The sequence below is a fragment of the Pipra filicauda genome, unplaced genomic scaffold (assembly GCF_003945595.2).
Source record: "Pipra filicauda isolate LSUMZ 115617 unplaced genomic scaffold, ASM394559v2 scaffold66_size7647185_pilon, whole genome shotgun sequence".
In the NCBI taxonomy this organism is placed as follows: domain Eukaryota; kingdom Metazoa; phylum Chordata; class Aves; order Passeriformes; family Pipridae; genus Pipra; species Pipra filicauda.
Genome location: NW_024104831.1, coordinates 6316379 through 6329663, shown reverse-complemented (window position 1 = coordinate 6329663; position 13285 = coordinate 6316379). Strand labels below are relative to the sequence as shown.

The 13285-nt window shown below is 39.9% G+C and overlaps 1 protein-coding gene across 4 annotated transcripts in view; it reads left to right on the top strand.

The window, feature by feature from the left end:
* The window catches only part of DYNC1I1 (dynein cytoplasmic 1 intermediate chain 1), a 184710-nt gene extending 172713 nt beyond the window's left edge, over positions 1-11997 (top strand). For all 4 annotated transcript variants that reach the window (XM_039388634.1, XM_027749172.2, XM_027749174.2 and 1 more), the window contains exon 17: positions 11029-11997. In XM_039388634.1, coding sequence (XP_039244568.1) covers positions 11029-11139 — 111 coding nt within the window. In that variant the 3' untranslated portion in view covers positions 11140-11997. The remainder of the gene's footprint in view (positions 1-11028) is intronic.
* The last annotated feature ends 1288 nt before the right edge of the window (positions 11998-13285 follow it).

The following is a 13285-nucleotide window of genomic DNA, read 5'->3' as shown; positions in this document are numbered from 1 at the left end:
GATATCCCTATACATGCATATTGGTGGTGGAGTGCTTGTCAGTGAGGTCATACTAGTCTGATAAGAAATGGAAAAGGATATGAGTTACCTTGTTCTTTCAGTGTGTTTTGATACTTAAAGAAGCTGTAATGGAGGCTTGTGTTCTTAATAACAATCTTTATTAGGGAAGGGAAAACCGAGCCATGGCCTAATTAATCTGAGTTACATAAGGCTGGATGCTGAAGATTGGAGCTCTTTATCTCCAGTGCCAGCCTAGGGCCTTTTGCTTCCCTTTCCCTGCCACCTCTTGCACATCATGTGGAATCAGTGGCTCTCTGCCCTTCTCAGTCTCCGTCATCGTGGCCTTCAGACTTACAAAGCAGCTTCATAAAACAGATATTATTTAAAAGATGATGCAAAATCATTTACTCTTTTGTTTAAAAGTGTATATTTTTTTAAAAAAGAACACTTGAAATCTATCAGGGAGAGGCGTGGATCCGAGGTACTGGGAGAGAAGAATAGCCTGAAAGAAGAGGCAGAAGAACTTGGTGTGACTAAGCCAGGGAACTCTGAACCTGGTGGCAATATAGATGTTTCATATCCTTTCATATCCTAGGAGTGCTTGGGGCCAGAGAGGGAGAAATAGTGAAGCTGAGGACATGCTGCCAACAGTGCATGTGGCTGCAAGCTGGCCATGTATTCAAGTCAAAAATTAGAATAATATTTTTAACTATCAGAAGGCTGAAGTTTCAGAGTGGGTGGAGGCAGTAGGACCTCTTGAAGCGGAGCCTGTCAACAGGATTTCGTGATGTGCTTGTGTGTGATACTGCAGTGGGTCACACCTGCTGTACAGGGTCACTCTCCTGCCTATGCCCTGATGTATGCGTGCTCTCGGTAACAACACGGTTCCTTCTGTTTCTCTCTCTAGAAAAGTGAACACGAAATTCCACTTCATTCTACCATCTGAATATTACTTAATAAAATTAAAGGAGGAAGTACCAGATTTTTAATGAAAATATCCTTTTTCTCATTCATTGACTAGACAGTGAAAGTAAACGGACATTAGTGAAAACAGACAGAAAAGGGTGGGGGATTTAAAGAGTTATACTAAAAATTCAGTTGATTCTTTATTCTTAGCTTCCAGTTGCTTATGATGAAATATTTCAGTAATTCTCCAGAGACAGCTTACTTGTTCCCTGGAGAATTTCATGGGGTAAAAAGACATGAGTTTCCAATATGATACAAATATCTTTTAAAATGATTCTTCAACTCCTCATCATATGAAATAAAAGACTTAAGAAACCCGGTCAACCAACCAACAAAAATCTGGCCCTAGTCCTTTTTATTCATTTGCACACTATTTTAAAGCTGACTTATGTTTCCTTTTCCTTTGCAAAGGCACAGATCCTCCCCCTGCAGAGAGGATCAGAGAGAACAAGCCACATGTGACAGGAGTTAATCATGTAGCTTAATGCACTATTAGAAGGCACTCAGATAACGAAGTGATGAGAGTGGCAGAAGAGAAGCTGTAAGAGATCATTCCCTTTCTGCACAGTAAAGCCTGCAGAAGGGGGAGAAGAGAGAGCTGTATGGTATTTTCCTGCTGAACTGGGAAGCAATGGCAAGAGAGAAGGGGTAAAGGGAGGCCCAGATTGGACGTACCACTCTGTCCACATCGGCACTACTGGTGGCTTCAGTGCTATCTCCTCAGTTACTGCTTCTCCTGAAAACTTGTCAAGAGGCTTAGTGGAAAAGATAATCTGTGTCCAGGCTTTCTGTGGTAGTTGTAGCTGAGGCAGTAAAACCTGAACGAGTGCTGGTCTGCCCTGTCCTGACCCTGTATCCTGGAACACTGGGGGGGGATACAGCTGTAGTCAATGCATGTTAATAGTGTCACAGAGTATGTATTTTAAATATCTAGTTATTCTGTTGGGTAACATTTTCTCTGAAAAATACAAAATTTAGTTTAAGCTCAGTTTGTGTGCAGCAATTTGCAAATTTCATTAGAATTCGTGAGTTATCACTGTGGTGTTAAAACACTTCAGGAACAAGAGCTGCTTTGTATAATTAATTTTCTTCATGGTGCTTTTGTGGTTTCAACCTGTCACATCCAGTAGCAGTTTTCATTTTGAGAATCCTTAACTGTGTTTTCAATCTTTATGGTTTGCAAAATGGTCTGTATTTTTAACATGAAAAAATACTTAATTTGTGACTTGGAAAGTAACAGTAAAACCTAAATACCAGCTGAGGATAACTCTGGGCCTTAATGCATCCTATTTTGCAGCTAAAATTCTATATTCATTTAAATGTGAAATGTATACTCCAGTGCCTAGAGTGATGGAAGAATCTATATCTGAAATGAAGAAAAAAAAAAAAGGAAAAAGAACATAACAAAAACCCCTGCTATTTCATGGATGAGCTTTTGTAGATAATGGGATGTATTCAAAATCTCAGAGAAAACAGCAACTCTCCTGCAAACTTAAAATCTTTGAGCAGTTCATAAGCTACTTATGGTGAAAGTCCATTTGCCAACTGAGAGTCAGAAAGCTCTGGCAAAAGTCCTTTACAGTTCCTACTCTGCTGGATTTCCGGGCATGAATCGTGATGTGGACACGGCCAACTTGGTTTAGATAGAAAGCAAGCTGAGCTGAAGATGGTTTATTCCCTTCCCTGAGGCAATAGTCCTTCACTCAGCTGAACTTCCAGGGAGGCACCTCTGCCAGTGCAGCTACCCCATGGACTGAAGCTCTGGTGGTATTTCCAGTGAAACTCATGGGCTCGTTCTTCCAGTCAATGTAGTTGTCAGTAAAAAAAATGTAGATATTGGAAAGAACAATAGGTTATGGGCTCCTTCTAGTTTTGATTCATTTAGTATTTTTAGGCTTTCTTGTGCCGTGATGACAACTGATAACATAATTTGGTAGAGGAGGAATTCTGATCCCTTAGCTCTAAATGTTAAATGTCCTGACAGTCATGTAAAAAATTCGTGGAGTTTTCAATGGCTTTGAGAAATGACAATCGGAGCAGGACTGAGATCCCCATGGGAAATGAATGGCAGCAGCATGACTGAATGTTTTTCTCAATCCAACTGTAAATTGATGCCGTTACAGAAGAAGTGGAATGGTAGGAATTACAAGAACTTTGTTTTTTAGGGCATCAGCTCTGTTGAATCAAAACTGTTGGCTTTCCTGAAGCATGGCAGATGCTCTTTCTGCTCCTGTGGCTGATTAATTATATTAAATCTCTTCTGTTTCCAAGGACTTACAGGCCAATAGTCTCCGCCATTGAAAGTATCACTTGAGGAGACACATAGGAGAGGCTCCTCCCAACATGACTAAGTGAAAGCACTTCAGTGGGCTTAAGAACAAGCTATAAGCTTATAGTCAGTGTTACTTTTTTAAAGATAAGAGATGATTTAAGGAAATAAAATTATTTAAATTTCAATTTTCAGTCACCTCTTTCTGGTGACTTGTGATTACTCAATATTTTATCCTTTGTAGTCTATATCAAGTGTAGCATTGTGATACATTAATTGAGGAAGGCATAATCTGTTTGATAGCTTGGACATCAGCATGAGCCAACTCTGGTATTAGAGGTGGAACTGTAGCATTGTCTACAATTAAAGATACTTTTCACTTCCTTGTTTTCTTTTCCATATACCCTATCAAGTTGTAATCCTTCAGGGTGGAGTTTTTCATAATTGGTGTTTGCTTCTAGCACAGGTTTTGTTGTTTCTTACTTTTTTTTTTTTTAAGATTAAAGACTGTCATAAGGCAAAATGAGTAACATGCTCGAACTGAGGGAGTTAGCTTTAATTCTGACATTTCCTATCTTTGAAGTGTTACAGTCTGCAGTCTTAATGTTCTGTTAACATGCATTTATGTGTCATGTATGTATAATTTACGGGCTATATTTTACTCTGTTCTCATGTTAGACTGGCATCAAGATGACTGATGCAGACAAAGAGTACTAAGTTTTCAAAAGACTTAATGGGCATTCAAATGCTTCAGTTCCTATGTAGGCCCTTTATACAGTGTATCTTTGCACATTACATATAAATTATTAAAATAACACCATTGTTAGCTTGGTATTCAAAACATAATTTGCCATTAACTGTGTAACAATTCAGCAGCTACTGTTCTTGGAAGAAAAAAGTCAAAGTCTGCTGAAAGCTGATTCGGTTTTTGTTTGAGATTGTTGTTTTTTTCTGATAGAAGCTAATATTTTGTCTTCTTTTTACTAAGGCAGCACTAGTTAAATCAGACTCTGCTGGTGAATTGCAAAGAAATAAATCACAACAGACATTAATCTAGATGAGGGCTGAGTAATTAACTTCATAGAAGGGTAGTGTATACTGTGTCTGTGACACTAGACTGACTGCTGTGCATAAAATAAATGCAGTATTTAGGCTGCCTATGGTATTCCACCCCTTCAATTAAGTAAACAAATATATATAGAGCTACTCTGGAGTGTATCCTTTGTGGTCTAAACACTGTATCTTATTAAAATCATCTGCATGCAGTATGTGGGGTTTGAGTTCCTGCCAGTGGTTTCATCCATTGTTAACAGTGATGTTCAGCTCTCCCAAGAGTTAAATACAGTGGTACTATAGTTATGTGAAAAGGGTGCTCTTGGTTACTTCGGTGGCCATTTCGCTGCATATTACCTCCCACTTTGTTTCCATCCATGTGTGTGGCACAGGGTGTTGCCTGGAAAAATATAGACTTTTTCAGGAAAAAAATTATCCATATAGGTTGAGAAAAATATCAAAGGCGATCTGTAATTGATTCTGGAGGGCAAGAGCAGGGCCAGAATAGGTGCATGCCTGCCTGCTCTGTGTGTGTATCAAGGTATTTACATTTGCATATCTGTTTTCAACTCAACAATAGTGATAAAGCATCTGTTGAACTCCAGAAGATAGGATCAGTTCTTAAAGTGGAACTGTAATTGTTTGTTATTGTTTGTATTACAATCCTCATTCTGCAAGTGCTGTCTTTTACCCAGAAAACCAGACCAATTGCCTGTTCTACTTTTAGAAATCATCAAGTTCAAGTAGTTGCATTTTGTCATCATGAAAAACATTTTTACCTATAATGTCATAACTGCATTCAGATGTTACTCTATTGCTCAAAGTATTTGCAGCAGATTTCTTTTCAGTACAGCATTTAATTTTAGAGGGTGATATGGACAATATAGGGTGACAAAAATTTTGCTCAGAGAATATATACCTAAAATTACATTTGCCTGAAGCTATGTTTATTTGATGATGCTATTAAATTGAAAGAATACTAAAATGGTGATAAATCACATACAAAAATAACTTAGTATGAAGTCTGAGATTTTAGTCATTAGTTTACCAGACTTGGTGTTGTCCACAAATTCAGATTAATCTGAATATTTACTAAGCTTTAATTAGCTCTCTCTTCAAAGAGAGCTTAACTTGCCCTTCTAAAAAGTTATAATACCAACAAAATAGTTTAGAACATTAGTTTTCATGTAGTTTTATTTAGTATTTATTTATATTTTTATCAGTTTTCACTTTCCCTGCTAAATTTTCTGATAAATATGGCTGTGTGGAAGTGGAGACAGGTAAACAGAATTGTCTAAAATAAGGTCAGCCTTTGCCTCCAAACAGCAACAAACCCAAATGCAACTGATGAAAGATGCGTGTTAAAGGGAAAGTTTCTGATCTCTGGGAGCACGGTGATTAGCTATAGAAACTCATCAGTTTACATCTGAATGAGTTTTTTCTTAACACAAAAATAAGAAAGCATTGTACTTCCATGAAGTGTGTTTGAATGGGTCGCAGATTTTTGAATTGGGGACCACTGTCACCCTTAGAGTGTATCTTGGACCACCATGCAGGCTCGTCTGCGAACTTCTAATTGAAAACAGTGTGCAGCAATCGGGTTGTGCAGGCCACTGCAGACCACATACTTTGGCAGATCATTCTGAGTCGTGGCGTAACAGTTCATTTTCAGATTCTCCATTTACACCTGTGTCCATGGGATGTGTGTGTTAGAAGGGATTACAGGCCATTCTGGTTGGAAAAATTCACCACTTTGGAACAACCCCTCAATCAGTGACAATGCTGAGGAGGTTCTTCCCATGGCTATTTTTGCTTTGAGGCTTTTGAACTCTAGGTGAAGACAAAAAAAAAAAAGTGACTATTAAGCTGGTGATTGGGATTGCACAATTATTTCACCAGTGATCAGCGCTGCAGGTTATGACCCAGTGTCTCAGTGACAAGTAAATTAGTCCATGAGGTACAGTCATTAAAAGGAATGTAACAGGTTCAACATGGATGACTGTGCTCCCTTTGAGCCTATGGGAGAGTAGGTTCTCCAAAGTGGAGGTTGCTGCTGCTGAAATTGCATTTTTTAGTTCTTCTCAGGAGAGTCCTCAGCCCTCAGAGGAGAGCTGTGATGTGCAAGAGCATGGATGGATGAAGGCAGGAAGAGTTTGTCCACACCCATCCCAAAGATTTACAGGCTCCAGGGAAGGCAAGGAGCCAGGAATAAAGTGAAATATCCTCAATGAATAATTCATTTGTTGGAAAGTGGTTTTTCAGGGAAACTGAAGCCATACAGAGATTTAGACAAATTCAGCTGAAACACTCTCAGCCATAAAAAAGATGGATAGGAGGGGAATATACAAAAATCTTGAAATATGTTGTAATATTTTGTTTCAACTATCTGGATAGATTCCTTTAAAAGGCACATTCAAAGCCTTGGGGTTTTGTCTCAAAATAATTAATTTTTCTTTCTTTTTTTTCTTTTTTTTTTTTAAATATACATAACTTAAAAGAGCAAATGTACTAGAAGGTGCTAAATGATCTGAAAAAGAAATTGATGCTGATTTGTGTCCTCAGGCACTGTTATTTTGTTCCTTTGATGCTTGTATAGGGAGCCCAGGACTAGCTGACACAGCGGCCAGCATCGAGATTTGTCTGGTCAGAGCATCTCCTTTTCCTGAGTTCTGGTGTAGTTCAGTAAAGCTGCTAATAGCACAGTTTCTGGGAAAACACAGGAAACATGGCTTGTGTTTGTAAAATCTCTGGTGTATGGATTGGAAGGTTTGCACACCTCGGTGAGAAGATGGAGGAGGCTGGTTTTGGTGAAGTTCACATTCACACTGCTACCTGCGGCCAGGTGGCCTGGCGAGCCTCAGGGCTCCAGGTCATCCATCACTACTACTGACCATCTCCTTGGTCAGTAGTAGTGTGGAGCAGGGCACGTGTTGGTGCTTTAGGGCAGGAAAGCTAACAGGTAAATAAAGCGCTAGGCTAGAATGATGCCTCAAGAACAGAGAAGCTTCAGAAGTTTCAGCGGCTCTGTGGTGGCACTGTGGGATACAGTTTCGCTGTGCACTGTGTAAATCATGAGGAATTGTGACACATTGGCAAGGCAAAGACAGGAAGATCCTGGTAGTCATTCCTTTTTGATAATACTGGTTTTCTTCATTAGAATTACTGTCTGATGCAATCTAAATGTACCATGGTGCTTAAGTTAAAGCAGTGTGAGTAATTTAGTCAATTAATTAGGTGGGGGTAGCACTTACCTTCCATTGCAAAGGGATCAAAGGAAAACACTTAATAGCATTTATATTCTTGTTGTTCTGCTCCATACCTTAGCATCAATTCATTCAAATAAACCTCTGACCCAAATGTTAATGTAAGGTATTATATTAAATTATTCTGCTTTGGTGAACATTTCTACCCTGTATCAATGTCACGACTGCTGGAACTCAACACATGCTGCTTTGTAGTAACTGGAAGTGGACAGAAAAATGGCCACACGAGTGAGGAACACCCAGATAGCTCTAAACCTCTGGCCTTCCTCTATGAAGTATTTCCTTGTTTCTTCCACCAAAAAAACATGTGCAGAGAAGCTGAGAGGGAGATTCCACAGATAGACCCGGGCCTCCAGCACTTGTGGGTGTCAGTGTCCCCAGATGAAGGAATCTGAATGGAAAATTACTAGAAGGGGAGCATTAATACAGAGAAGAATTTGAATTGGAGTTTGTGGATACTTTTTATTTGTGGTCTTCTGCTATTTAAGTGTTGTGGTTCAGTAGTGGGGCCTCTGCAGAAAGAAGGGGGCATGGAAAATAAAGGATAATTTTTCCTTTGACTTCATTATTGTCAAGGTTTCCTTCCACATCGCTGAGGAATTTATATTAGAGAGGTTTATTCTACTAACAATCTATTAGCAGGATTGGCCCCTTATTGAAAGCATGATGCAGTGTATAAGATTAAATAAGGTAAAATAAGATTAAGTTTTAAGAAGTTACTGTGTGTGGACACTGAATGTTTTTACTTCTGTGCTAGAGGTATTCACTTTGGTTGTTGACTGCATTGTGAACTGAGCCATTAGAAATGGCCCAGACCTTGCTAAGACTGTCAGCTAAGAGTAACACATGTAATACATACATTCCTGGGGAGATTCTTCAAGTTTGAGATACCAAGTAGTTTCAATAGCCTGGACTTTGATTTTATTTGTCTGTGGTCATGCTGTGGAGTAAAGGCAATTAAATTATCTCAATGTCATAAATATATTTAATTTTTTTCTTTAGAATGACATATCTTCTTTAGCCATTTAATAGAATTTAATACTGTTTAGGATTTTAAAAGACAAGGAGAAATGAGGCTTTATTAAATTCAGTAAGTCCTTTGCCTAGGATATTTTTCTACTTTAAAGATTTTTCTACTTGAAATAAGTGAGACTCATTTCATGTTTCCATTCAAGAGTTTGACAAATGGTAGTGCTGTACACAATCACAAGAAATAAAATCTTTTAGGACACGAGCAGCAGTAACAAGGAGATGGCTATACAGCTGGTTTTGGTTGTATCTCTGATAGAAGGATCTTTGCACTGTCCCTTAATACTATACAGAAGGTGGTATAGGTCTGTGGCTGTGACTAAATGTGTGCTATGGGTACTTGTGTGCTGGTTCGCTGACCTCCGTTCAAGTGTTACATTTTCCTCTGCTGAAGGTTTTTGAAAGAACAGAGCGGTCTTTCAGGTGTAGGCCATACCAGATCCACATCTCTGTGTGTGAGCATCAGAGACAGCTGTCTCGAATGATTTACTCCTGTAACTCTGGTCTCTGTCATCCACTTTTGGCATTTTTCTCCTTTACTTCTCCCAGGAACAAAGAAGGGAAAACCCAGAGACTGCAGTGACGCCTATTAAGGCTTTCTCATGGATTGTATTTCTCAATCCATAGCCTCAACAAATGCTGAACTGTACTATATTCGGTGTTTCAACAGGCAAAAAACCAAACTCTTGCACACCAGCCCTTCATAATGTCGCTGATCACTGTCACTCAGTCACTCATATATACCCAATACATGGGAAGCTTTAATACACATGCTGTGTTTTCTCCCAAAATACTGCATGTAGAGCCAAAGTTAGATACAAAATAGTTGAAAAACTGATAATCACCCATGAGATCTGTTTGAATCCAATATTGCATTCCTGTCCATCAGATTAACATTGCACTGCAGCAGTGTGTGTGGAGTTTTCACATGCATAATCTTGGGCAAATATACAAGCTTTTTTCCCCAGCTGGTCATGTAACAGATCCTTTTCTTAGTCTCCAGTTCTGTGTATCCAGTTGAGATGTAAGGAGAGGAAAATAATTTGACTGTATTCCAGTACCATGTACCCTAAAGCCTCGTGTGCACCTATGATCTACTAGTGCCAAATAGATGTAGTTAGCGTGGTACTTTTGGTAGTGTTTGGTCTTTGTAAAGATTTGTCAGTTCAGATAGAATATTGGGTAGTACAAACTGGATTAGCTACAGTCATACTCATTCTTCAGTCTAAAGGTATCCATTTGCTAAGGTGGAGAGCAGTTTATGTAAACCCTGTTGTTTCCAAACAGTTACGTTCTTCAGTACCAAGCACTGCGTAATGTCTTGAAACAGTTATTGTTTCATATTACACTCAGGACATGACTGAAGGGCTTCAAGAGGGCAGTAAAAATGTGTATGGTTCATCTGGACGTTTGTTGCTGTTTTCTGGAATTTGAGTTAATGAAAACAAAGTTTGAGAAAACTGCTTGTTTTGTTTTGGTATTTTGTTTTGGTTTTTTGTTTTGGTTTGGTTTTGGGTTTTTTTGTTGTTGGTTTTTGTTGTTGTTGTTGTTTTTCCTTTTTAATTATCTCAATCCCAGCTTGCATTATCTTCCAGAAATTCAGTATTGAATCCAGCTGGAAGTGACTGCAGTATTGTTTTGCCATAGCACTAAAGCGTTTTGTCTGGAAGCTCAGCTATTTAGATTACACGTCCCTCTTGAAGCTTAATGTTCAAGAGCTCTTCATTAGAAACATCAATGGTATTAAATAGAAATGGATCTAGCATGATGTTATAAAAAAAATCAGAGCAGTAATGTAGTATCCACTTGGTATAACATTTCCATTTTAATAAATTTAATGTAACTCTGAATTCTTTAACATAGAGGAGGGTAACTAAAATAACACAATATATTTATTTTACTACTATAAAAGCTTTAATGAACTTCAGGAAAATAGTTTCAGTACAGTGTTGTAAAAGCTCTGTTACCTTGTGCACACTGACCTCAGTCCTGCAAACAATTACACTTGGGCACAACCTCGCTGACTGCCAATGGCCAGCTCGTCTGTAAAGTGAAACATGCGTGTGCATACTTGTAGAGATCAAGGCCTCGCTCTAGTTTGGAAAATTTGAAATATTTTAACCAAGGGGTAGGTTTTGCAGCAACACTCCAGCAAGAAAGTTTTCCTTAAAATCAGGCAGATAAAGCTTTTTTTCTCTGCCACTTACTAAAAGCTCCTTCTAGCTGGTACTGAATAGGAAACTGCCAGGTGTGCCCTGTGAACTTGGCCATGCTTCACAGATAACCAGCCCACGGCAGGTTGGTGAGGCCTATGCCTTGGTCCTTCACCATGCACAGCCACCCTCATTGCGGTAGGAGCTCTCCTCAAAGGAGGTGCCTCAATTTTGGGCCAGAGAGAGAACCAGTTCCCCCTCCAGTCTCTTAATTCCCTGTTGGTTTCTCCCACAGCTGGCTGTTCCACACAACGACGAGTGGACCCGCTTTGCTCGGACCTTGGTGGAAATCCGTGCCAACCGAGCAGACAGCGAAGAGGAAGGGGCAGTGGAGCTGTCGGCCTAGAGGAAGAGGAGCTGCAGCGCCTGCCACCGCCAGAACAGCAGCTTTCACCCGCTGAGTACGCCGGTGTTCAGTGTCAGAGTCTGTCTTGCTGTGGCTTTTGATGCCAGTGTACATGCCAGTATTGCTCAAAGCATTCTATATTAATCACACTGCTTTACACAAGGCTGAAAATATCCAGAGCATTTTCATACTTTATATTTCTGTCTGAAAAGTAAGAAAGAAAAGACAAATCAACCCTTTATGGGTTTAGTTGTTGCCTTTTAACTACTTAGTAGCTGTATTTAATAGCTAGGAACCCCTGGTTAAACTTGTGCTCACATTGCCCTTCTGGCATAGTCCTATTAAATCCATATGAAGCCAGATATGATTATGTGCAGATGTGGTGTGCTTCACTGTATGGGACTGGGCCAAAGACTTTAGATGTGGTGTTTCACATGGTGACTTACATTATGAATGGATGTACTATACGAAAGTTGCTGCTCCTTATTTATTGCGGTGTGCTGCATGGAACATATTTATTTGAAAGCATTAAAATAAACGATCCTAAAGCATGTGCATAATGAGAGAACTGCATTGTCTGTGTGCTGCTGTAGAGGTTACATTAAAGTCCACGTAACAATTACAGTACATCAGTTGTGCTTAAGATATAAGATCTATAAAGGTTGGCTTGAGTGGATGGAATGAGTTTCCTTTCCTTTTTTTTTTAAGATGCCTATTATTTCTAGGCACTTTAACTATATTTCAGAAAGAGTTGGTCACTGATACTTGTCATGCAAGTTAACACTAACAGTCTGACTAAGGGTTGTGGTTCCTGAGTATGACACTAGTATTTGCCAATAAAATGTATCAGGCCTGTTCTGTTGCAGTGTGGTTAATCTTTCCTTGCCAGCAGTGCTCAGTGTGTTCATTACCAGTCACTGGTGAAGCACTGGGAAAATGTGACTGCCCTGACTCTCAGAATGCTCCTGCAGCTGCCATGTAAATAGATACCTTTGGTACGGGACTGGCCAGTAATGGACTTGAGCGCATCAGATCCTGTTACAGATTTTACATGAGCAGGCACTAAGGAGTGTCAGCTTCTAGGCTAATTTTTATTTTTCCTCCGTCCTTAGCGTGCTCACTTGCACACATGTGCACACACAGAGAAGCACTGTGCTGCCATATGTGCTAAGAGAAAAGGAATAGGAAAGACAAGGCCTCCTCAGACTATCTTGAGAGACAGGTTGGGACAGGGGACAAGGGAATAGGCTCCTTTATGATAATCTCTTGTGGCCTGAGAAAAGAAACAGAGTGCAGACTGATTTCATTGAGTGCTGTGGTCCAGAGGGACGAGACTTGGTGGTGAGGCTGCTCGATACATTCATGTCACAAAACTGCTGGGCCAGAGCACAGCTCTGATGCCTGCATTTAGCAGCGGTTCACACTCAGAGCCATAGGGTGAGCCATTACAGCAAGAAATGCTGTGAGTCAGACAAGAAAGATCTTGTATGTTGCTTGTAGGGAGCCATGTCTTGTCTTTGCGTAATCATGTTGAGGAATATATCATCTAATCATCTTTGAGGCTATAGTCTAAGACTAGGCTAAGAAAATGAATCCTTTGGAAAAGCTACATTTCCCTTATCCTCTTGGTGGTTAGAAATAACTCCCAGTGAGAGTGCATGAAGAAGAAAGTGCTACTTTCTTCTTCACGGTGAGAAGTGAAACTATCTGCCAGTGCCCATGGAAGTGTTCTGCCACTGGGCTGAGAGGAGTGTGATGACTGACTACACACAGCAGAGATACATCAGCCACTGGTCCTGTAGCTCCCTGAGGTTGTAGCCATGTATTAAAAAGCTCTGTGTTCCTGCTGCTCCCCTGGGTGCTTTGGGAGCTGTCCTGAAGGACCAATGTAGCACTTGCAGCACTTCTGTAGCCTAAAGATGAATGCTAACAGCCAGGTGAGATAACTGTAAAGCAGCAGTTTAGACATCACCTCTGGGGTTTTTCCCCAGTTTTGCCCTGTTTTCCTTTCAATAACCATATGCAAGTGTTATCTGTATATGTGGGTAAAGTAGTTGTGGTACAAAGTGGAAGTGGGGGAGGCACAGTTGGCCCACACTTGGGTCACAAGATTAGGAACACGTGCTCAGGCAGATACACAGCAAAG